At 36.9% G+C, this 25,927-nt stretch overlaps 3 protein-coding genes across 3 annotated transcripts; 2 read left to right on the forward strand and 1 right to left on the reverse strand.

Annotated features, from left to right (window-relative positions):
• Nucleotides 1-1,011: 1,011 nt before the first annotated feature.
• On the forward strand, nucleotides 1,012-2,707 carry LOC100374562 (uncharacterized). Its single transcript, XM_006813015.3, has 3 exons — nucleotides 1,012-1,093; nucleotides 1,181-1,703; nucleotides 2,087-2,707. The coding sequence occupies exons 2-3, from the start codon at nucleotides 1,181-1,183 to the stop codon at nucleotides 2,626-2,628; spliced, it is 1,065 nt and encodes a 354-aa protein (XP_006813078.1). The 5' UTR covers nucleotides 1,012-1,093; the 3' UTR covers nucleotides 2,629-2,707.
• Nucleotides 2,708-9,747: 7,040 nt separating this feature from the next.
• On the reverse strand, nucleotides 9,748-16,121 carry LOC102800528 (uncharacterized). The gene is made up of 8 exons (XM_078006861.2): nucleotides 16,031-16,121; nucleotides 15,401-15,545; nucleotides 13,260-13,675; nucleotides 12,666-12,717; nucleotides 12,058-12,234; nucleotides 11,288-11,554; nucleotides 10,678-10,833; nucleotides 9,748-10,256 (listed from the first exon to the last, which is right to left on the reverse strand). Exons 1-8 carry the CDS (start codon nucleotides 16,031-16,033, stop codon nucleotides 10,237-10,239), a joined length of 1,236 nt encoding a protein of 411 aa, XP_077862987.1. The 5' UTR covers nucleotides 16,034-16,121; the 3' UTR covers nucleotides 9,748-10,236.
• A 182-nt stretch (nucleotides 16,122-16,303) lies between these two features.
• Nucleotides 16,304-23,550, forward strand: LOC102809857 (uncharacterized). The gene is made up of 7 exons (XM_006813014.2): nucleotides 16,304-16,718; nucleotides 17,707-18,074; nucleotides 18,569-18,620; nucleotides 19,431-19,592; nucleotides 21,236-21,496; nucleotides 22,261-22,401; nucleotides 22,942-23,550. The coding sequence occupies exons 1-7, from the start codon at nucleotides 16,499-16,501 to the stop codon at nucleotides 23,205-23,207; spliced, it is 1,470 nt and encodes a 489-aa protein (XP_006813077.2). The 5' UTR covers nucleotides 16,304-16,498; the 3' UTR covers nucleotides 23,208-23,550.
• Nucleotides 23,551-25,927: the final 2,377 nt, after the last annotated feature.

The raw sequence follows: 25,927 nt of genomic DNA on the forward strand, positions 1-25,927 counted from the left end.
CTCAAAATTCATAAATGATAAAACAAAATTTGTGTTATTCATCTTTTCAGGATTGCTCTGCATCTGTATATATTAAACACACACCTGACCACCAATCCGATCTGATGTATTGTATGTCTCGAATTTAATCTAATTTTATATATTTTGAATATACTATTATATTTGTAATTATTTTTATTACGTACATCTTAATTTGCATAGTTTTGCGATTACCAAAACTTTAAAAAAAAATAATAAATTAAAAGAAAGTAAAAGAAATTTTATGATAAAAATATATAATTAAACAAATATTTAAAGCAAAATTAGAAAAAAACAAACAATCTTATTTTAATCGGACTCTCCCGATCACATATACACGTGTGTACCAACGGCTCAACACGCGTTGGAAGTTGCTACCCAAATTTGCATATATTTTTAAAGTTGCTACCCAAATTTGCATATATTTTTAAAGTCTTGTTCTCGTTGCACTTAAACGAGTATGACATTACCTCGCAAATATCGGAATAAAATCGACCGAGTCTTTTTTTTCATGATTTTCAAAAAGTGAAATGTTACCACTATATTGTTTTAATGTCCTGTGCGATATGAAACTCATTGCGACGTCAACAATGCGTGTAAAATACATTGTTTAAAATTCGAACATTTTCTAAAATACATAGGTGACAACGTTCTATTCACGTTTTGTAAATCACGAAAAAAAACAAGACCTGAAAACATCCCTGAATTTCGCATTTATAACCAACTTTTGTTGTAGATGGTTAGAAAGAAAACTCGGAAAACATTTTTGCCACAACATTATACTAATTAATGGAAGGTCTCGATGTACAGGTAAATGCAAATTAGTGTATACCTGTCAGACCGAACGCCACCAGCAACATCCAATCAACGTGACTGTCTCACAAAACATTGCAATAAAGTTTAAGAGAAAGAAGACGATTGGTTGTTATGCACACACGCAATTTGCTATCAGAAGTAAAATATGTGCAGGTGATTACGATGACGTATTCTTCAACCCGCTATAAATTGGATCCACTCAGTGCAGAGGTGTTAGTTCCCTGGTGTTCACCTAACACGTTGACAAACATTCACAAAGGTTACACTTCGTTCACTTCTTAGAATTTCAATTACTTTAGCTCCGTGTGATTATTGTTGCTAACTCAAGTTTTAATTTTCTCCTCAGATGATAAATCCTGGCATTCTGCTTGTGTTGGTGTTGGGTACACTGGTTGTCGATGCAACGGTAGATGTTCGAGGATTGTTGGACCGCCATTTTGCATACGGGCATAAACCACGTGTTCGTGACTATAACCGTGCCACCGTCGTTCCCTCTTCGGGGATGAACGCCATGCCGACTTCTGCGGCACCAACCCGAGGAAGTAACGCCATACCGGCTTCTGCGGCACCAGCCCAAGGAAGTAACGCCATACCGGCTTCTGCGGCACCAGCCCAAGGAAGTAACGCCATACCGGCTTCTGCGGCACCAACCCGAGGAAGTAACGCCATACCGGCTTCTGCGGCACCAACCCGAGGAAGTAATTCCATGCCTGCTTCTGCGGCACCAGCGAGCGGCAACAAGCCGGTATCTGGCAATGTTGGTGCTCAGTCTATATATCGCGAGAAGCCAGGAGTTGTGCCAGAACCAGATACAACTGCATGTGTGGAGCAGCTGGAATACGTCATTGAAGTTATACAAGGCATACTTGGTGAGTTGTCGATCTGGGATTGGATTCAACTGGAACATCTATTTTAACTTGTAATTTCCTAAAACTGCCTTTGTACAATTTTCAGAGAAATCGATATTTCAGTTTAGTATACATGTATGAACGATGTAAATGTGTGCGTGCCCGAATTTTAACAGCTGAAATTGACGACTTTGTGTGCAAGACGGTTCGCAACATCTCTTGTAATGTTGCGCTCTCGACTATATAAAATTAAGCAATTTGTGTGTGTGTGTGTGGGGGGGGGGGGTCATTTTTTTTAATTCTGAAAACGTCGGCTATGAAGTGTTAATTACCCACGAAAGCACAATGACTGTGAATTGCGTTTTGTAAGATTTAAATGACTCTTGTTTGACGTGTTCTTGCAGATAATTCAGGTTGTGGTAACGAAGTGGAGCCAACGCCGGAACCAATGATATGTACCAATGATTGCACCTGGCCGGCCGATGGTGAATGCGATGATGGCGGAGCTGGTAGTATGTATGGTATCTGTCCATATGGCTCAGACTGCAGTGACTGTGGTCCGCGTTCTATATCGATGGTCTGCACCGACGATTGTGTATGGGCTTACGACGGTGCGTGTGATGACGGCGGTCCGGCGAGCAGTTACAACCTTTGTGCTATGGGTACCGACTGCGGAGACTGTGGTCCACGTCAGTTGATCTGTACAGACGAATGTAGTTTGTCTTACGATGGTGTTTGTGACGATGGAGGTCAGGGCAGTAGTCTAGGCGCTTGTTCATACGGCACAGACTGCGAAGACTGTGGGCCACGCTCGGGTGCTGTATCATGTTTAAATTCATGTGAATGGTCTTACGACGGAGAGTGCGATGATGGCGGAGCGGGAAGTAGTTACGGACTTTGTGAACTTGGCACTGATTGCGGAGACTGTGGTGAACGTTTGCCTTAAATTGAATATACAGTATGGAAGTTCTAATTATTTATATAGATTATTTTATTTCAATAATTAAAAACAAAACAACCACGTATATCTTGTCATTGTCGTTTTGTATGGTTTTCACCCACAAGTTGAGTAAATGTACGAGACCTTAATGTAATTGTGTTACCCCTCCAGATAACTATACTTTTTCGGAAGGAATATAGAATTAAAATTGAGGGGGCTCGGCTCCAACATTGAGATTAGGCTGTGTGACCATCTTCCTATCGTTGTGGCAATTGAATGCGTTATCCTAACACGGGCCCTGTCAAGTACAATCACCTGCAGACCATTTACAAAAATGGATACCCCAAAGTCGCATCAGTTAGTGATTTGAATCTCGATAAGGATCGAATCGAAAATGTGAAGTTAAATGAAATCAGAAAAAGTTGACCGGAAATGTAGTTTTGAAACTTTCATGGAATGTATTGCAGGTTGGTTGGGAAAAAAAGTTAGCTCGAACTTTGTAAAAGTTGCCTGAAATTTAAAAAAGTTGAAAGTTTGTAGACGTCATTGGAAAATTTACTGTTAATTATTTGCCAATAAATTAGACCACCAGTCTTTCATATTTAAATTAATACAAGGAACACCATATCGGCCAGACAAGTCAATAGTTTGCATAGTTCTTTAGGTAGATAGTGTTTTCTCTGTCAGTCCCATGCCGGACATTTGAGGTAAGATACTCATTACCAATTTTTATTTAGCATAAATTACAAAGTCTCGCCTCCACGTTAATTCCTTAATGTCTATTTCGAGAGGATAACGATAACATCTAAACCTAGCAAGTGCCCTTAGTGCTTTAAATTTATCAATACATAAACTATACTATACAATTAAGGAAAGTGTAATTTCTATAATAGTTTTCTCATTTGTACACGTATGGAGCCACCATTCATGTCTTAAGCCACTCATTTGCAAAAAAAAAGTTATTCTGGAAGTCGAAAAAAATGATTAATTGGATGAAAGCCAAAGTTCGTTAGAAAGTTTTAAAAGCTGGTTCGAATATCGAAAAAAATGTATTGGCAGACAAAAATGAATAAATTTGGTTAGAAATCAAAAAGTTTTCTGGAAGGTCCAATCTGATTAAAATCTGATGTATTGTACGGCGTATATTATAACATTATTATTATACATCTTTTCCTTCCAAGGACACATCATGGGGAATGCCGAAATCTAAAACGTTAAGAACAGAATCAGCGAACTTCTTTGTATGGAGTCCGGTCAAACTCTGGTGGCAACCATGTTTTTTTATTATTATTAGAGGACGCTTATGCGCGTAATCATTCCATATTTGGAATTCGCATTTCCTAATATGGTCGGATGAAAATACCCTGTAAAATACCGCAAAATTACGGCACGCTGTAACTCATGACGTTACTGTGACAGATGTATAATATTTTTTTATGATATATATTTATTTATTTCACTCACTATTTTTTTTTAATTATTTTGTTCATTGTTTATGTACAAAGTAAAAGAAAATATATAATAAAAATAAATAAATAAATAATTAACTACAAATAAAAAAACAAACAAACTAGGATCTTAGTTTAATCATATTGCTGGAAGGTTGTGACAGTCACCTTTGAAGTTGTTAGAGTTACATTGAAGGTTTTAAAAAATAAACGCCATGTCGAAAATTCGTATTAGAAAGACATAAAACCGTACTGTAAAATCGTAAAATAAATGTTAACTGGAAAGTCGAAAATGTTGGGCGGGCAGTTAACATACTTAACTGAAACATAACATAGTTCGTTTTGAATGCTATAAATGTAGCCTGGAAAGTCGGAAATTTGGTGAATTGAAAAAGTTGTTTGGACGGTCGAAAACGTAGGATGCAATGACTGAACTTTTTGGTGAAAGTTGAAAATGTTTGTCTGAAAGGTGATTAGAATGTCGGAAAATGTGTTAAAGTTGTTAACAAATTGGAAAAGGATACTCAAAACGTTGTTGAATGTAAAAGAAGAATTGATTGGAAAATCGAAACAGGTCAAACAAGTTGGTTAGAACATGTGAATTGAGAATTTGAAACTTGTGGGTGCAACTTCGAAATAGTTTATTGAAATGTCAAAAAAGTTGCTTTGAAAGTTGGTAACATTACATGGAAAGTTGTAAAAGCAATGTTAAAAATCATATTTGGTTCGAAAGCTGAAAACGTTGATACGACTTGAATAAGTTGAATAGTTCACCCACAGAACACAATCTCAATTACACTACTTAATTTGTGAGTTTCATCATTTATATGCAGTCGTGTTTCACTGTACTGTGACTTCGGCGTCGATTCTACCACCTCACGTTACTCACTTTTTGTTTACAATTAAGCAATAGTTCAGGTGCACAACACAAAATTAAATACGCACTTCATCAAATCCTCTACGAGGATGATTAATATACAAAACTATGGGGTGAGAATACCGCCAAAATTAACTTGGTGTCATTATTTGAACATTGTTTAGTTGTTTGGTCTTTTTTGGAAACTTGTTTGGTTATTATTTGGTTATTATTCGGTTATTTGGTCTTTATTTAAATATTATTTTGCGCTTATTCCAGTATTGTGTTATTACTGCAGCATCGTATTGCTATTGTTTCATTATTCCAACTTTATTTCTTAATTATTTCATTATTGTGTAATTGCTACAATATTATTTTGTCATTCTTTCTTAATGAAACAATTGTGTCGTTATTTAAGCATTATCTTGACATTCAATTGTTATAAGATTCGGTTATTTTCACGTCCAAATGTCTTGATATTCGGTTCGCTTAACTTGCGATTACCTCGACATTCGGTTCGCTTGACTTGCGATTACCTCAACATTCGATTACCTGACCTACATTAGCTGACCCCGCTATACATGTAGTAATCAATCCATAGTCCCGGGCCGCCTCCGATAAAGCATTGCTCAAGATGGCAATGTGGCCTTTGTAAAAGTTAGCGGGAATTTCTAAATAATGGTCGTTTCGCCAACATCCAGGGAACTAACTGAGGTCGTCAGAGCCTGCTGGTTAGAGAATATTACTTCTCCAAATGCGATGACTGAAGTGAGGAGGAATTATTACACAGTTGATCGTGACACGCCGGCTGACACGGTCAATAACCGGCCTTTCGGTGGACTTGGTAGTGCCATCACGGTTCTTTCTTTTTTTAGTAAAATTTGAACCATGTATCATTCTGATACTCATTCCCCGGCCTCTCTTATCTCATGTACTTATTAACAGACATATTCCTGTTATGGGCGTGATTTTTTTACATTCACTCCATTATTGTCAAGATGCCGATATACTTGTACGGCTGATTTATAGCGCGCCATTCATTTCATGGCGCTACGAATCGGATGTCTTCGTTGGTAACAACTGCATTGGCAATAATGAATTTGTGGGTTTCATTGCCAATAACAATCACGTCAGTGTCACGACAGTTTTTCGCCAGCCATGCCTCGCATCTGCAGTAATCATAGTTATGCTGTATTCGGGGTTTTCGTAAAGCAGTTTCACAGTTTCAATTTTGTTTTGATTCGATTGCTGTGAATGTCTCCTCCGTCAAATTCCCCATATATTACTGGCCAAAGTACTTTATTCCGACGGTTGACAAACCCCAATTCTGTAGTTGACTAGTAATTTGTTATTTAGTAGACGAGGAGCTGAATTCCATCGAAATGCATGCCCCGGTTGCAACGGGTTTTCATAAGTTGCGCCATGAACTAAATAAACAAAGCACCGCCTGTGTAAACCCCTGGGTAGGGAGAACCTTTACCTTTACTTTATTTACTGTATTTTTATTACTTTCTGATTTTTTGTAGTTATTAGAACTTTTAAATTTGTAGTTATCTTTAGCTGCTTTATTTTACACTATTTTTTACTATTTTTGTAGTTATTTTTTATTTGTTTTATTTTACACTATTTTTACCTTACTGTATCCACAGCAGAATACAGTTGCGTAATAAACTATTATTATTATAGTATGTGTGGGCGGGATTCATTCGTTTTATGGATCTTTATATATAACCTTTGGCGGTTTATAGTATAATGTATGTTTGTGTTTATTCATATCACATTTATTGACAGTATACTTCTTAGAATCATCATTTCATAACCATATGTTTTCTCTGTATTTCATTTTATGCATGTAATCCTACAGGAAACTACTAGTAAGCACACCGAGCTCTAATTTGGCCAATATTTGTTCGAACATCGGAGTAAACACCGTATTAGGTCAATGAGAACGCCTCCGCCCTAAAAATTGTTACTCGACTAGATCTATGGCAACGTTGTACGTTTTTGGCACATCTGTAATTCAGACGGGGCGGCACGAAATTTTACATCGGGGGCGAGATCTGCTCACAACCTCTAGGCGGTCCGGGGCATGCAAAAATTTGAAATCAAAAACGCTATTTCCTGCATTAGGGGGGAAATATTGCTGACACAAAGGGTTTCCGCTTGATTTTGAAGGGGCGAGGCCCTAACATTTTCTTCGTGGGGCCGCCGCTGCCACTATGTATGTATGCTATTGAAAAATAAATCGAGGTTGAGTTGTAATTTTCACGTGCCCGTTTCAGTTTCACTGCTAAGAAGATCGACCCCCCCCCCCACGCACACACATACGCGGGTCATAGATTGGAGTAAATTCATATCGTTTTCTAACGAAACTAAACTAAACGTTTCTTTTCAGAGCCACCATTATCTTCCCAAAAGAGTGATACCGTACCAAAAATTACATAATTTAATTATATTCACACAGAAGTAATAAACTGTCACACATACTCGCCACGACTGACAAATTACTTTGTGTGGAGTATAAACAAGGAAAAATTATTTCTGCGTGTTTTTTCCGTGTCCCTAAATCTTTTGAATGAAAAAAAAAAACACTGATGCACGCATGTCAATGTTACTATAGCAGTCTGAGATGTTATGACTTAGGGTTAGGAGTACTTTAGGGTCAACTACTAGTATCTTATTCCGGGATCGCAAAGGCTAATTGATATACAGTAAAATACTTTATTTTAGCTGGAAATAATTTTCGCTGTTATTTCCCCCAATCACTCACGCAAACGCACACATATATTGAATACGTTGGCCACGGAGGGACAAGTTTAAATCATATTTGTATTAACACAACATGAAGGCAACAGTCTCACAATGAATATATGTTCATCAATTAACAAACTAAACATTCAATGAAGCGGACTGTGACGGTTAAAACGAAAAGACAAGGCTAAGACGAGAACATGTGACAGGACGATTATTCTTGTCTACTACACCCCCAGGGACTACACGTTCAAGTATCCAACTTCCCAGCTTACAAAACATGATTAGTATCAGCAATAGTTTCTAGTACTGCCTGGATAATTGCGTATTATTAGTTGACATCAGACATAAACCTGTACAGGATCGTTTGAACAATGTCTCAAATTTCCGAATAGATATATTCAAATAAGTTGGGATGAATATGAATTGAATATCCATAAGATCTTTTGAAAAATCAGCTAAACAGTTCACCACCACGATTATGGTGAATTGGCGAGTTTTCAACGAAGACGACTGGACGACACGGTAACGAGTCTTGTGAACGGTTCTTAGCACATTCTGGTCATCATATAATGATCAAGTCGGATATTCTCTCGCGAATTTCGCTAGGAGCGCGTCGTGTCAACAACAAGTTTTGCGGCATTTGATATTTCGTCACGACAGGCTCCGACGACCTCAGTCAGTTCCCTGGATGTTGATGAAACGGCCATCATTCAGAAATTCCCGCTAACTTTTACAAAGGCTACATTGCCATCATGAGCAACGCTTTATCGGAGGCGGCCCGGGACTATGGATTGAATATTACATGTATAGCGGGGTCAGCTAATGTAGGTCAGGTAATCGAATGTTGAGGTAATCGCAAGTCAAGCGAACCGAATGTCAAGACATTTGGACGTGAAAATAACCGAATCTTATGACAATTGAATGTCAAGATAATGTCTAAATAACGACACAATTGTTGTAATAGAATGAAACAATGACAAAATAATATTGTAACAATTACACAATAATGAAATAATTAAGAAATAAAGTTGGAATAATGAAACAATAGCAATACGATGCTGCAGTAATAACACACTAATGGAATAAGCACAAAATAATGTTTAAATAAAGACCAAATAACCGAATAATGACCAAATAATAACCAAACAAGTTTCCAAATAAAGACCAAACAACTAAACAATGTTCAAATAATGACACCAAGCTAATTCTGGCGGTATTCTCACCCCATACAAAACAGCAGTGCTAGTTTGTTTTAATACTCATTTGTGAAGGAGTAGCATTTCAATTTTTTTTGATCAGCTATAATTTTTAGTCTAAGCTTGAAGAAATGTTTATAGGAGTTTATCTACCTTTAATCTACAATTCACTTTTCCGATTTACTTATAAGATTTGTATTTGCTTATCTAAGGACGATAGACAAGTTTCTCGTATAATCGGTGTTTAATTCGAGGCACGATTAAATTCTTTTGACGGCAATGTTGTTTGAATGAGAATATGTCAAAGTCAAACCAGTTTTCAACTAAATTTCCGAAATAACGCTAAAATGCAAGGACACGGGTCATTTTTATGGACACACATATCCAAGCCCGTTTCTCACATTTTATAGAATTTTTGAACACATAATTTTAAGTTTCTAGAAGTTATTTATTTTATTGTTGTTTTATTTGTCCTTAAAATGTCCATTTTGTACTTTTTCACTTAAAAGAATTAAAGATTACAGCTCAACAAATATAAAGTTATCCCTGTTCATAAATATTAATCAAAATCGCATACGAGCGAAAATTTCATAAAAATTGGTTAAGCAATGCAGACATGTGTTTTAGTAATTAGTGGGGGTAAGAAATGCTGATTTGCAAAACCAATCTGTTTATGCCATTTATTATTAAATGCGTGTTCAAATGGCAATACAAAACAATAGAATAAGTGGATTTGTAAAATGTTAATTACACAGACTGTTTTCATTTGTTGAACCTGTCGGCAAATCTTTTTGGTCCAAAATTCTTGAAATATGTATATAAAATCTGTTGCACCAACATTTTAGCACGAAAAATTAAAGCGAACAAAAGATTAAGCAAGTCTTATTTATTATGCAAAGCTCATGAATAATGAATATAGACATTAGGAAATTGATTTACAATACAAACGTGCATTGAAATGTGCTTCTTATTCTATTAGCACATCCCTATTCGTACATGTCCGCCGAGATCTCGTTCAGAACGCGAGAGCCATGAGACTTGTTTGCACCTCAAATCGTATTCCATTCTCTGCCCACACCGTGTTCACTATAGTATTTTCTATGTAACCCCTGGGGGTGGGGGTCTCATTACTGTCTCATTCTCAATGACATCACGGCGGCCACTTGACAAAATGATCCTTTGCTTGCAAATCATTGAACACGACAGTTATATTTCCTTAATTCCAGTGATAACTGATAAAGACAGTTGCTGTACTGTGGTTCCGTCAACATATGTGGTTTCTATAGTTCAATAACATATGGTTGAAGACTGAAAATATATTAATTGTTGTTGTTGTTAAATATTTCCAAAAGACAGCTCGCTACTTTTTTTGACCATATCCTGCAATAAAAGATTAAAAAGCTGCCCGTGACTTTATGTTTAGTACGATTTATTACTCAGTTTTGCATTGTACGTAGGCATTGGATTCGGGTGAGAATAAAAGTAACCTGAACACATGATATCTGTATACATATTTCAGTAAATAAAGGCGTGCATGCATGTATGTTTACGGTTTCCGACACTTTTAATTTTGAAAAAAAAAAAACAGTCATAGTTCCTACATTTGCCAAGGTTCGACGATTTAATTAGGCTGATACGGATTTTTTTATAATAAAACATCAACAGGTGGGGTTCGTTAACCGAACTTGTACCAGATGAAATGCTTTTGAAAAATGACCACCGCTAATCGATGTCATAAACGATTTGGGAAGTTCAACATCACCGATCAAGTATCGCCCCTGGTTACAATATATTTAATTACCTGAATAATAGTTTTGGAACCCTCCCGTATTTGTGTTGATATCCAGTACGTCGACTGTAGAAACGATAAAGGACATTTCAAACGCAGACAAGATGGCGTCGAGAAACGGAACGGACGGATTAGTTACAGCTGACTCTATGACGAAATAAACGCCACCTAAAGAAAGAATGGAGAGAAAGTGGCGCCACCGGGTTTAAACTCACGTCATGCAATATAATCACATTCGTAAAGAAACAGGGCATGGATTGAAAATCTACTTTAGAACAGTTTCTAACAACTTCGGGATTATTTCAAATTCATATCATGACTTTCTAACACGCTGCAGAAAGTATCACGTGACTAATTTTCTTGAACAATTTCAATGACACGTGTTGAGACATATTAATCAGGGTGTCTACAAACAATTCAGATACAATGGGAAGAGATTGAACTTTGATAGTGTGAACGCCGAGTGGTAATTGAAGTAATTGACGTAATGGTTCATTGTTACGGAACAGTATGTTACAGTGAAAATAGCGTCAAATTATCGGAAGCGTATTAATCCCAATGGAACGAATGTGAATACCTTGGTACAAACAAAATGCATACTATTTAACCCAGGGTAACCTACCATCTACCCACAGTTTGACATGTCCTTCTATTTTAACAGTTCGTGTAAAGATAGCAATTGGGAAGATACCACTCGTGACCTCGGCGCTGAAGGTTGCCGTGTTACCGTATTCTTTGGCTACCAATCCACGGAAAATAACATGTCCAATACTCGACACCTCTACCATTATCATCCAATCACGACCTGTTGTGAAATCTCCAACATTACACATGCGTAGTTGCACATCTATCAAGTTCAAGAAACTAATCCTGGTGTCATGGCAATTGTCTGTGGACAAAATAACACGTATAAGTTTACGCTCAAGTTGAACGGCTTCCTATTTGAAAATACGGGTTGGACTGGAGTATTTTTAGAATTGGTATTTTCGAGAAAAATATAATTGCCTGTATGAAGGTAAGGGACAGATGTGACGCGATTTTAGTTCTGTTCGTATTAAATTATTTACTACAACAACAATATAAATGTATATATATATATATATAAGGTTATTACGAGAATACCTCAAAGTATGCACCGAGACAGTACAGCTGGAGTATCGACCAACGCGTAAAATACCGCAAAATTACGGCACGCTGTAACTTATGGCGTTACGGTGACAGATGTATAATAATAAGTAATACTTCCGAACTCGTGCATTACATGTTTATTTTATTTTAATTCGAACATAACGCAAGTATATTACAAGTTAATCAAATTGACGTCCTCTGAACATAAAGCAGTACAAGTATTGTATGTATGTTTTCATTGTATAGACTGGTGCATTTACTTACCACATGGCGTCAAGATAAAATCCTGCGAATAATTTGATTTTAGAGAAGAACTTGGATCAAAACATTCTTCAACTCCAAGCGAGTAAGAACCGTTACCATCACCATGGTAACCAAGACACTTATTTTCATTGCCGATCCGAACTTGATGCGCCATACCTTGCCAAACAGCAATTGGACCTGATTGAAGGAAATGTACATACTTTGTCGTACTGAAAGATTTAATATTTTACAAGATTTAAATGTTTTTTTCAGAGCTGAACTTCAAAAAAACACTCATTAATTTGAACGCAATATTTGTTGGTTAATATGTGTAAGAATATTGGATTTCATATCAGTAACAATATACAAGTTCTTAAACTTACTCACTCAGCAAAACTTTGAGGTATATATATAAATTTTCACTGGAAAAACAATGCAAATTAATCCGATGACTTCACAATTAGTTTCAAATTTCTGATTTCAAATTCCTATCTTTAAATATATACAGAAAGTATATTTCATTCATTCATTCATTCATTCATTCATTCATTCATTCATTCATTCATTCATTCATTCATTCATTTTATCAGAAACTATCAGAAACTTCTGTTGTTATTATCTTCACTCACCTCCGACTCCAAATCCGTTGGCCAGTAATTCAAACACTTCATTTTTCATAAGCTGAAACAATGAATGTCGACGACAATTAGGTTCTATTTATTGGCACAATCGCATATTTCCGTATCTAAAACGTCGAGAGCCTACGATGACATTGCAAAGAAAGTAATTTTATTAGATGAAAAACGTGTAAATTTTATAATCAATATTTGGGGCTCATGAAAACTGTGTTGAGCCAAACGTACTAACAATTAATGATACCAGTGTCACTTTTCTGACACGCCTCAACCAGTGAACAAACACATTGCAGTGAAGCGTTGTTACCTACCACTGTCAAAATCATTGGGTACATGTATTTCATGTAATTCATTTTGTTTTGTTTTTAAATCAACGTCGTTTCACAAAGATTACTGGTTTAGTAGTAGTATATACTGTTTATTGAACACAGCCACAGTATATATTCAAATAAGTGATATTTTTGATATTTCAAGGTATTGGTATACTGGTATCATACAATATATCAATAATCCATCGTCTTGTAACAATACAATAATATCACCAATTTCTCCTACACAATTAATTCCCCTCAAATTTTTGTATCCTACCTCCATCACGGGTTCTATGATATTTTCAAAGGCATTGTTAAGACAGTCCACAGCGTTGTAGAAACAGTACTTTAAATCATCGTAGATATCAGTCATAAAATACCACAAGTCAACATACACATTATCGAAAAAATCGATGATGTCATCTGCCACCTCTGCCAACGTGCGTATTGGTTCCTGGTACAGTACCTCATTGAAATGTTCAGCAACCACTTCACCAATATCAATGAATGCATCTGTGACGTCACCAGCCGCCTCCGCCAACCATCCCCATCCTTTCTTGCGGTGAATCTTGCGTTTTGACAACGACCGTAAAAAGGAATCTACTTCCTTTTTGAGTATGTATTTGTCGTTTCCGCCGCGCTGTGTTTTATCCGACAGCAAGTCCAATCGCTTGCGAAGTGACATCTGGCGTTCTGTTGAAGGAATAATAAATGATTCGAAAACAATCATAGAAGAATTCAATTATGCACTGTGCATATGTATACGTCAATGCACCACGGTGGAACGGAACTCCCGACAAAATAAAATAAAATAAAAGTAAAAACAATTACGTCACTGGCAAAACACAAAATAAATTGCATTATAATATGCAATAATATTAAGATCAATGACAATAACAATACGATCCGTTCAAGTCCTTGTAACATTCTATATGATTCTATCCCATACTTACACCATACACACAAATTTCGCCATTTACTAATATAACGTGACTCGAAATATTGTCTGGTGAAACCAGTTGTTTTTTTGTACTAAAGACACGAAGCCATAACAGTGGCACGAGCATGGCAGAAATTACATATAATTTTCAATTCCGACATATAACCTCATTAATTCCCATGAACCATCCATGATAATATCACGTAGTATCAAATGATTTACTCTCTAAATATTCTGACTGTGTTACCAAATATCCCATAAACCAATTACAGATAACCAATTTGGATTACAAAGATGCTAGTCTAGGAAGTTAAAACTAGATTGATTACTGTACATTAATTTCACTTGAAATTTATTTTCGCTGAAGGAATGAATAGCTAAAATGAAAATGCAGTGAATATAGCTTTTCTTTCTATATTTTCCATTCAACTCATCAAGGATCAATGTAAATAACTCCATAAAAAACAGCCAAAATGTCTTTTGTGCGAAAATTAAATCCAGCTAAACCCAACTTCTACAAAACGTTGTTCAGACACGTCCATCGGAGAAATAAAGTTACGTTGTTAGTTTCCTGTACGTCACACCCTCTCGCGACAGAGCGTTTATATGACGTCAGTGTTGTTGAAACTGACAACTGTGATTCATTGGTTGGTCTTTCATCTTATAGAATATAGTGAACTTTGAAAACATCACTTTATTGACGGATAATTACAAATTTAAACAATACTGACGAGGCGAACGGCGGAACGGTACAGCACAGTACACGTTAACACTAGAAGGCACAATTTTATTGTACGGTGTATTTACATTAGCCATTCACTGGTGATACTAACATTATTATATGGATTAGATCTCGGCAGACTTATGAATCAGATTAAATAACGCTGAATATAGTGTTGCATAATACTAAGTGATTAGAAAACCTTATGAGAATGATTTACACAGACAGGGCTAGCAGCGTCTGTATACTGAAAAAAAAATGATCAGTGTGATCTAAAGAATCTGATAACACAGGGGAGGCTAGATGACAGAGACAAGTAACGACAATGAAGTATGTGACATCGGAGAAGATTTTTATGGAGTGAAATATCACATGACGGCAAAGAAATCACAGCTAGAATTAGATTGACTTTGCAAAACCAGTGTTATTCCAAGAAAAAAACACATACGCACGGACAACAAAATATGTTAATTATTTTTATCGTATTTATATTCGATTATTCTAAAACGTTATACAATAAGGTTGCCCTACTTCATCTTTGCTATGTGGAGAAAACATATCTTAAGCATTTAGAATCTGCTGCACAGTTAGCGCAATGTATTTCAGTTATTTGCATAAGTGTCAATATGAACGGATAGAAAGTTGAACCTCACTCACATCAATTTGTAATATTTGTATAACCTAATTATTTTGACAACTTTTCGTCAGATTTATTAAGTGCAATTTGAGTTAAGGAGTAAGAATGCCGACGACTTACCTTGCCATGTATTGATAAGAGACACGAGATCGTCTCCCAATTTTGCCCATTTCAGGTCATCCCCGTCGCCAAATTGTGCACTGGGTTGACCAGCTGTGAGATGCACAGAGGTGAGAAAGATCAGCGTAATCACACAATACATCGCCTGGGAAAAATACAAATAAAGGTAATTACTCCTATCATTATGACGTGACAAACTTGCAATCACAAGTTATCATTATAGATTGCAGTACAGTGTATATCGATACACACTGCAGATAAATTATATAAAACAGGTTTTTTTCTTCAACTGTAAATTTGCATAAATTAATTATGCTAATTGTGGTATTAATGGTACATCATCTCTATCTTCCTGTGAAAATGGGAATCTCCTGTAATTCCCATAAATGAAGAATCCAATTACATTGAAAAATGTCAAATTTGTTTGGCACTTAAGTCATGATTTAATTTGCGATTTAAAATCATTTTACAACGAGACACTGATGACTATCTTTCAGTCACATATAAAGAACACAGTTCACACAGCACACTGCGCATTAACTGTCAATTTCATATGTTGAAGGCTGTAGTTTCCTACATCCCTTCTCGGGAAGTATTTGGCATAAATATTACATATTGTAAGCTACATACCATAAAGCCTGCATTCGTTCCAAACAATACGTCTCTGCTGATAACGATCAAATTGGCACCATACTGAAGCAGTGATTCTAGAAACTCGACACCATATGTCAGATATTTTCTAAAATATGTTGATTGGCTCTGTGACGTTGTGTCCCTATTTCCCAATTGAAGCTCGCGTTACGTAACACAGTTCGTGCAATGAGGTGTTCTTCTTGGAGTAGCCAATTAAAAAGGCGTATCGCGATATGCAAATTGATAAACGCCACTAAGTATGTGATAAACACACGCGTCTAGTGATGCTCTACTGTTGCATTTAAGGCCCGGTCTTTGATTTATTACCCGAAATTGTCGACCAGGGTCGTTATCGCAGGTTTATTTTAAACGCACTGGTCGACTCGATTTGTGTTATGCCACGATTGAAGTGAATCAGCGGCTACGTCACTGAGCAACTTACGACTAGTATATACTAATACTACAATGCATCTGGGCTTTCTCGCTGTGTTTGTGGTCCTCACGCACTCCGCATGCGACGACGTCACTAATAAGAGGAACTCTAATCCTGGGAATCCTTCACCGCTACCCGGAGAGTATAAGTACACGGCAACAATCGGAAAATTGCTAATTCTGAAATTACGCTCTTCGGAATCATGCTTTGAGAAAGTCGAAGATATTGCCAGTCTACTGGAGCAAATGATTGGTCTGTAATTTTTTATTTATTTATTCGATTTTAAAGCTGGTGGAAACATGTACGTGTTTTTACTCCCGTGACGAGCATTGATAATCCGTTTTTATAACTGATGACACGATGTATGCTGCATTACGTTTTATGCGCAGTAATTCGAAGTTCAACAAAGATATTACACGTAAACTCAATACCTAATTATTGGTAAAATGCTGTCAGTTATGACGAGTCCTATAAGTAAAGATTCATTTTTCCATACATAGTATTGAAGAATTATTTATACACACTTGCTGATTATTACACAATTATTAAAGGGCGGTGGTCGTCGCGCCGCGCATGTGCGACATTTGTGTTGATAAATATTGATTTTTCCACAACCCAATGCGATCTTCTAATTGAAATCATAAGTATGAGTTTTGACCTGGGCGCGAGCTGCACTAATCACCTAAAATTACCCGATTAAAGCTTGGTAACGTCTCAGTGTGTATTCGTTGAGCTGCGCAACAGTTAAAGTCGCCGTCTTTGTTTATAATGAGACTCGTATCTCGCGCATGCGTGGCGCGACGACCACCGCCCTTTAATTGATATTTAAAAGACGGTGGTCGTCGCGCCGTGCATGTGTTGATAAATATTACTTTCCCACAATCCAATCCAATGCGCTCTTCTAGTGAAAATCACGAGTGTTGACCTGGGCGCAACGCCTACTAATTATCGATGTGACGCTTTCGTTATTTCCAATAACCAAAAACATTACCTAGATAAAGCTTATTAAAGCCTCAGTTTGTTCTCGTTGGTCTGAAAAACAGTCGCCATCTTTGTTCATATGAGACCCCATATCTCGCGCATGCGTGGCGCGACCACCACCACCCTTTAATTAGTTGTCTGTCTTGGAACAACTGGGACAGCATCGTAACAATCATTCATTAAGTTCTGTTTAGTGATTGTTCCTTATGCTCAAAACAGTAATATATTATTACTATTATTCAATTTTTCACTATTTCAGAAGAACACAACAATTTAGAATTTAGACTAGCGACATTAGAGGAAGAATGGGACGTCCTAGTTGACACGAAGACACGTGATAACCACGTGGTTCCAGTTGGAACGCAATACGCCACCAAAGACGACCTACGGGATCTAATCCAGCACGTTGAAGGTAAAGCCATGAAACGCTGGTTTGGGGAAGATATGTATGACTCTCTTCGCCGCATTGCCGATTATGTCGACGACATCGTAGATTTCTTTGCAAATACTTACAACAAAGTGAAGGACTTTATCGCTGATTTGTACTACCGGGTATACAACTGTTTTAGCAATCTGGAGAATTGTTTTCGACCAGTCTTAGAATACATGGTGTATCCAGCTCTTGAAGTTAGTATAACTTTTATGTATGTATGTATGTGTGCTGTGTGTGTATACTAGTATCTAATCTGAGACACGTGTCAAACGCCCTCCAGTTACGTAAAGCTTCTCCCTAAACGTAAATAGATTCACGAGGGCATCGCTTTTGTGCACAGTCATCTGTCGCTATTGTTGTTCTAACAACGCGCATGACTCTTTGTACTTCATTTTCACCGCCTGGTACCTTGAAATCAACAAAGGTCTTCCAGGATACAGTAATGTTACAGTGCCGTAGATAAATATTTGGGGCCATTTTTGAATGATTTGAAAGCGCTTACTCGCGAACGAGGTTTAACGAAATGGTGCGTACTCAATACCACATGTCACTAGAAACAACAAATATGTTCAACACAAATTTTATGAGAAATGCGATAGAAATTGTAGAATAATTAAAGGTTGTTTGCTTTCAACAAATTTATCAACCACTTTATGACCATTCAACCTTTATGTTCGATATTATACAGGCTATGAAAGACAGTTTCTTCATGATGTTGAACATTGGACCAGGGATTGGAGGTATGACTGTGTATGAAGGTCCCACAATAACGTATTTTTGGTTGTTAACAAACCATGTCAACTCCTATCTACTTCTACTCTTTGGCATAATTCATAGATACATTTTTATCCAATCGCAGCAACTCCCAGTATCTGAAACGACAATTGCAAAATATGACGTAATGTATAATGTATTTTCCAATCTTATTTCTGATATAAATTTCAATGAAGCGCCCTCTATCGACAAATGACGCTTCTGTGACGTCAAAATGACGTATACATACGTAAGCAATGTTATTCAACGATGTTTGGTTGTATAAGTCATTTGTCATTCAACAAGGACAAATTCAACAATTTTAGAATCTTCAGTAATAACATAAAGGCTTAATACATTGTATTATTATCCCTCGAATACGTGACAGACAGTATTAGTCAGATGTTGTTATTATCGATGGCAAATAATAATATTGGCCTCTACCAGCGTATCTCTTGCTTCTGACGTAATTGCATGTGTGACTGTCCTCTGATGTGATACCATTCAGGACACATTGATAGTTGCAGACGATAAAAAGTTGGATGACACTCTTCCAATGTTCAAATGTTCCAATGTGGCTTATTTTGACTCGGATTTTATCTCGCTCTCTGCCTCGTTTTTCTTTTTCGGTGGTAATAAAATAGTTACAATGGTACATTTTTTTACAATTGACGTTATTCATTCCCGTAAAAAAACGCGGCGTCAATTTCGAAGGGAGACACCCAGAACTATTATACATGTTTTAGCCTAACTGTAAAAAAACTATAGGACCGATTATGTACGATGTACCCCTACAGGACCGGTAGAAGTGTGGCAGGGCATGGCTCACCAACTTCGACTTGGACAAACTGGGAAATGTGTAGGTTACGACGACTTTGAACTCGTGGTGGAGGATTGCTATGACCCAAGTTCAACTTTGAAGCATCATTTCTCTCAAGATTTCAAGCTAACACCATGTGGTAAGCCAAGAATCAATATCATCGAGGCACACATTTACCGACGTTTTGGGGCTTGGCAATATATTCCACACCAACGGAGCCTAGTCGATATGTAATATTGAGGGGGCTTCAAGGTTATTGACGTTATTGCTACTTAACAGGGGATTTTATTTATCTGCTTTTGACCATGCAGTACTTTTTGAGCTGAGCATGAGCGTTTTGTCAAGATGTTTTCTTAGAGCAATATCGGGCATTATAGGACTGAAACCCTGTGTTAGCGACCACCTTTATATCACCTGCCTATAGTGACCACCATTATATCACCTGCCTATAGTGACCACCTTTATATCACCTGTCTATAGTGACCACCTTTATATCACCTGCCTATAGTGACCACCTTTATATCACCTGCCTATAGTGACCACCGTTATATCACCTGCCTATAGTGACCACCTTTATATCACCTGCCTATAGTGACCACCTTTATATCACCTGCCTATAGTGACCACCTTTATATCACCTGCCTATAGTGACCACCTTTATATCACCTGCCTATAGTGACCACCTTTATATCACCTGCCTATAGTGACCACCTTTATATCACCTGCCTATAGTGACCACCTTTATATCACCTGCCTATAGTGACCACCTTTATATCACCTGCCTATAGTGACCACCTTTATATCACCTGCCTATAGTGACCACCTTTATATCACCTGCCTATAGTGACCACCTTTATATCACCTGTCTATAGTGACCACGTTTATATCACCTGCCTATAGTGACCACGTTTAGGCAGTTCAAAAATATAACGTACGAGCAACCATTCTTTCAGCAACATTCGTGTAGGTTCGTCATTTTTTAGAGACCAAATAATTAGCATTACATTAACAAAACATTTTTTAAATTTGTTCAAGTCAAGCTTATTTGATTTTGATTTTAATCAACACAAATATGTTTGTTTTTTGTTGAAACAGGACCATTTTATTATTTTCTGGACAAATATTATGCCAAATGTATGAGTTGGCGATCCATAATAAAAATTTTCTATATAAACCCCTGTCTACGAAGAACATTTTAACAAAGTTCCTTGGGTATACACAAGTGATAATCAAATAAATGCGATTACTCTACTCACAGATATTTACTACATGGGGGTAGCCATCTTGAATACGGCTTAACTTGGCAACCTACCAGTATGACTTGTTGGTCCATGCAACAGTCTAAGTCGCTGTCTTTGTTTATATGAGTCCCTTATCTCGCACATGCGTGGCGCGACGACCACATTCCTTTAAAGAAAAAGAGAAAAGTTGCGAAATGGGTTTATCAGATTTCTTCAAATTAGAGAAAAAATAGTAAGCTTCCACAGCCAAACGATTCGTAGGGGTAATATAAGGCAACCACTAACAACATTTGGCATTGATTTTGTGTGAACACCTCATTGCACAGAGAACCTGGAACAGTTTCCGAAATTTCGGTAATTTCGGTTTTCGGTATTTGAAACCGAAATTACTGTTCAACGTAAGGATCCAATCAGCGATAGTCTTACAGTTGAACAATAATTTTTGTTTCAAATACCCTGGAAGAGTGTTCCAGGCTCTTCCTGTGATGAAGGCTACATTTACGCATGCGTAAACTGCGAATAGTAAATGTGTTCGTTTCAGATAACTGTCACGACACTGAGCTGAATTTGCTGGACATCTTAGAATTTATGATTCGTATCTGTAACTTCGGCGATGCCAACACTGAACGTAATTGGTCAGCAATGATAGAAATGAGTACGTTTGGCCACGTCATTGCACGTGGTAGGATCGAACAGAGTGGCGACAATTCCGGTCACTTCGTTGGAGAGAAGCCTGCCCCCTTTCCACTTTCCCTGTTCACTAGAATGATTACTCTTGAAGCTTACGTCACTCTTACTTCAAGTGAGTATAACATGTGTGTAATTCTAAATAGCACCAGATGTGCGCCCCCAATGTCCAGCGACAAACACTACTAACATTTTGCATTGTATTGCACTGAATATTATGAACATAACTCCTCATTGTCGGAGCGAAATTTAGTAACTTGAATTTAATTATCAGTTAACCAAACTTCGAATTACGGGAAATATACAACGTTAAACGAAACAAAAAATATATGTTGCCAGTAACTCGAAGTTTCCATAACTGTTACTTAAAGTTCGAGTTACTAAATGCGGACGTTCAACAAAAACAAAAATATAGGTTGCCCGTAACTCGAAGTTCTGTAAACTGTTTATTGAGCATCGAGTTACTATTTCGACGTGGTTTTGCAAAAGTGGGCGTGGTCATGTTTGTAACTCGATGTTTTCGTAACTCAATGTCCGTAATTCGATCAATTCAACATCACACGGCGGACGGCATTAAACGTATCGTATAATCCATTACGTTCGCGTTTACCCATGACCCTTTGCATTTTAGCGTTGGTCTTGTCGCTAGAACTCAATACCGCGCGTGCGCAGATGACCACCCCTTCCTCTTTAAAGCTAAAATAAATTTACATATATGTTATATGTAAATCATATTTAAATTCAACATATGACTATGTATGGGTATACTAGTATTATCGGAACATTTTTGACACTGTTTTGAACAAACTTAATTTTGAATTTAGTAAAATAGAATAGAATAGAAGCAATCTCTCAACGATACTTCTTTTAAACTTTCAGACCAGGTTCATTTCAGCATCACGGCTATTTACAGCAATCCTTCTGTATACTTTGTTGATGAATTCTGCAGTCCACTTATGACGTCATTCGTTATACCTCTGGTGGCAAGTGTGAATAGTGGCGGATTCAAAGAATTTGATGGTAGGTAATATTGGAGAGGCCTTAATTTAATTATTACTTGGTAAGATCAAAGAAACTTCAGTCCAGTGTATAAGATCAACGAATCACTGTTAGGTAATATTTTTGTTGGTAGCTCCGTCAAGAAGGGTATACGTTTGTCATGCAATTTTCATACGGATTATCATTCATACAAATACAAAGACTAAGTGTTTTTTTTGGGGGGGGGGTCTAGATCCGGTTGTCACATAAACATCAATTTTGAAAATTAAATCTATAACTAATGAGTTATATAACAAATTGTTGAGATTGAGATTTTCAGATGTTTCCCCTAAAAAAGTATCCATCGTTTGGATGTTAAGATCTTGATCTTTTGCCACGGGAGCTACGATTTTTAATGAGAGAGATTGTTATTCAGGAATAGCCAAACGATTATTTCAAGTTGCAATATACACAGCTCATAGCTATCTATCAAACCACTCTTTCATTTAGCAAATCAACCATTAATACAGTGTACTATGTGTCACTTGGTCTGTAAACTACCTCATTTCATTTGCTATTCAGATTCTAGGTCCAGTTTGCTGTGTAGGAATGACTGTTATAATACTTACAACGGTTTATGTGATGATGGAGGGCCGGGTAGTGATTTTGACCTGTGCTGGTATGGCAGTGACTGTTATGACTGCGGTGCGCGGCCGGTATTGTGTACAAATGGCTGTGAATTCCCCCACGATGGATTATGCGACGATGGAGGTTACAATAGCGACTATTATGTGTGTAACTATGGTGACGATTGTGCGGATTGTGGCGTCCGTGTGCCTGAGTCTTAATCGAGTGGTACACGCAAGAAACCTGCTACATTCACGTATTGTCAATTACAGATGTCCAACGTGTTACGCTATTGAAACAAATACAATATATATTTTGAGTGCACTTCTGAATTCATAGTACCATAAAAGATTGTGTTTAAAGTTATGAGTAATACAGGCCATACTACATCACAATATTTCGTAAATAGACAATACTTGCAAAATAATACAACTCATAATTGCATTAGCTATGCATCACTTAGAAACACTCAATAAAGCTTATCTTCACCATTAAAAAGTGTATTCACTGAACGTAACTATAAATTGTCTTTCACTAATAAAACACAACTTTGAAAGATAAAAATGAGTCTTGTTGAGTCTTCTACCAGTATGGCCGATGTAGGAGATGAAACCCTGAATACCAAGAGAGAGAAGGTAACACCCAGGGGCGTCGATCCATTCTGATAGGTGAGGGGGAAACTTTTGTGTCCGCGTAAGCGGCCAATGTCCGCGCTTGCGCGAACAGGGGGTGTCTGAGAAGGGGGGACTGCCCTATGTTCCGACACCCCTATGTTCCGACACACAGTATACTTGTGTCAAACTTAATCTGACTAGCCGTGCGTGACCTTTTACTACTTTGATATAACCAGAATGTCCTGTGGGTTAATACTGGAAATCCAACCGTAGTGTAGTCCGGCCATGATGCTCGAAAGTCCGTGAAGGCGGGATCTTGCATAATGTTATCGGATAATTATCAGAGAATTATCAAACAATGTTGCCCATTGTATCATTCTAATACTTCGACAATTATTTGACAATATCCGTGTCTGTTAGATGTGGTTCTAACCTTAAATCCTCCGATTGCCTAACTATTGAAATTTTAGATTGATAATTATCGGAGAATTATTTTACCTTTTTTATGAAAGTTGTACTTCGATATTCATCAGTCGCGGAATTGCAAGGTTGCCGTTTACATCCGGCAGCACCTTTCCAAGTTTATCTACATATTAATTAATTAATTTATTTATTTATTATGCGAGAGATGAATAGGCACTGCATTTAGCATTCCGTAGTGTTTGCATAAGTTTTTGAGATTGCCAAAAAATACAAAGGTTTCACACTATCTCTTTCCATTCCTATATTGTGTGTTTTCGGCCAACATTCCTTGTTTACTTCCACACGTTATACGTTTTCCTATCAATCTAAGACATTGATAGGTCTCAGAGAATTCCATGTTTAAAAAATTAAACCACCACCCAGCTGTAGACCCTGTCTAATATCAATCTAAAACATCGAGAATTATCAGATATTTATTCGATAATTCAAATGTACAATAGGCCGGCTTCCTCCAATGCGAGAATATTGCACAAGTTTATACAACCTGCAAAGTTGATGCATAATTCATCGTTCAAGGTTAAGGTCCATATTAGACAGATTTCCTTAAGGAAGTCAGAAAGCACTATTCTATTCTATTCTATTCTTCGTTGTTCCATTGCATTACTCTGATATTCCTCTTTATTCTGAAAATATTCCCATATGTTACACTCATAAATTACAGTTGGTATAATACACAATTTAAATACTTATCCTTATATCTGCCAAAACATGTATATCCCGTATTTATACTTTACGATATTTCTTTGTCAATATCCTTCGTGTTCTGCAGATGTATTTGAAACTGCCTATTCGCTCCATTGTGCAGTCGTCGATTATGTATTTTACGTTTGCCTAAATTACCCAAACTTTTTTGCTACATATGTTTAATTTACTTATGTAAATCTTAGGTCAGGCAACGTCTCGCCATCTATTTGAATTCCATTTTTATCTATATGTAATTTCTTGGCAGTGTAATAGCGTTCTCTTAAATAAATAAATAAATATGTAAATAAAATATTGAGAAAGCATAAAAGGACTTATTTTCAAATACATGAATATGTCATGACTAATTCATTTTATCATAGACAGGATTTGCCCAGAAAATGCCATTTGATGATTTTGAATAACGTATAATAAAGTTAATGAATTCATAATGTCAATAAGTAATGGATTATACGATGTAATATCCAACGTAATACTTGTACGCTACACCAATATAGATTTAATTTGATATATAACATGATGGTGTTTGTCTGAGGAATTCCTATTTAATATGTGACAGGCTATTACGTAATTATATCTTTGTATAAGGTTGATCCCATAAAATTACTTTTTATTTAACGCTGTGTATAATTTTTTAAAGCTAACATATTTACCCTGATTTTCGGGGACAAAACGGCTCAGATTCTACAGCCAAAATTGACCAAATTAATTCCCATCTTTCTGTCTATTTTATGGCATGTAAATTTGACAGCCTTGTCTTAATTTTAATTGTACAGTCAGTATTCTGTAACTAGACTGATCGCGCTGAACAGAGAAAAAACATGTTGCTTTGTTCTACCATGGGGAGTGGTATTTATCCAATTTTGGCTTCCGACCACTAGTGTACATATTTCCATTGAAAATATGGCACATTCTGGCCGGCTCAGAATTTATTGGATGATCGTCGAACATAAAAGTACTAAACAATGTAATTTAGGTCCCCCGAGTACAAGTTGTCAGGGGCCCACATGAAGACTGTCAGGTACATAGTTTATTGTTGATCTGAACGTTTGGCAATAATTAAAAAAATAGATAGGATAGGATACATCGCGTCTGAGAATATTGATGACGATGATCACAAAAACACCTCCATGAAAGCCCAT

The sequence above is a fragment of the Saccoglossus kowalevskii genome, chromosome 22 (genome assembly GCF_978046115.1).
Source record: "Saccoglossus kowalevskii chromosome 22, keSacKowa6.1, whole genome shotgun sequence".
Classification (NCBI taxonomy): domain Eukaryota; kingdom Metazoa; phylum Hemichordata; class Enteropneusta; family Harrimaniidae; genus Saccoglossus; species Saccoglossus kowalevskii.

What these genes read in the sequence shown, in the direction of transcription:
- LOC102800528 (XM_078006861.2), bottom strand. An exon ending in TCATAGAACCCGTGATGGAG is followed by an intron (nt 12,718 to 13,259) that starts GTAGGATACAAA and finishes TCATTGTTTCAG; the next exon opens with CTTATGAAAAATGAAGTGTT. An exon ending in TGTCAAACTGTGGGTAGATG is followed by an intron (nt 10,834 to 11,287) that starts GTAGGTTACCCT and finishes TTCTTTCTTTAG; the next exon opens with GTGGCGTTTATTTCGTCATA.
- LOC100374562 (XM_006813015.3), top strand. Translation starts at nt 1,181, where the DNA reads ATGATAAATCCTGGCATTCTGCTTGTGTTGGTGTTGGGTACACTGGTT. An exon ending in AGTTATACAAGGCATACTTG is followed by an intron (nt 1,704 to 2,086) that starts GTGAGTTGTCGA and finishes GTGTTCTTGCAG; the next exon opens with ATAATTCAGGTTGTGGTAAC.
- LOC102809857 (XM_006813014.2), top strand. Translation starts at nt 16,499, where the DNA reads ATGCATCTGGGCTTTCTCGCTGTGTTTGTGGTCCTCACGCACTCCGCA. An exon ending in TGGTGTATCCAGCTCTTGAA is followed by an intron (nt 18,075 to 18,568) that starts GTTAGTATAACT and finishes GATATTATACAG; the next exon opens with GCTATGAAAGACAGTTTCTT. An exon ending in TTTCAAGCTAACACCATGTG is followed by an intron (nt 19,593 to 21,235) that starts GTAAGCCAAGAA and finishes TGTTCGTTTCAG; the next exon opens with ATAACTGTCACGACACTGAG.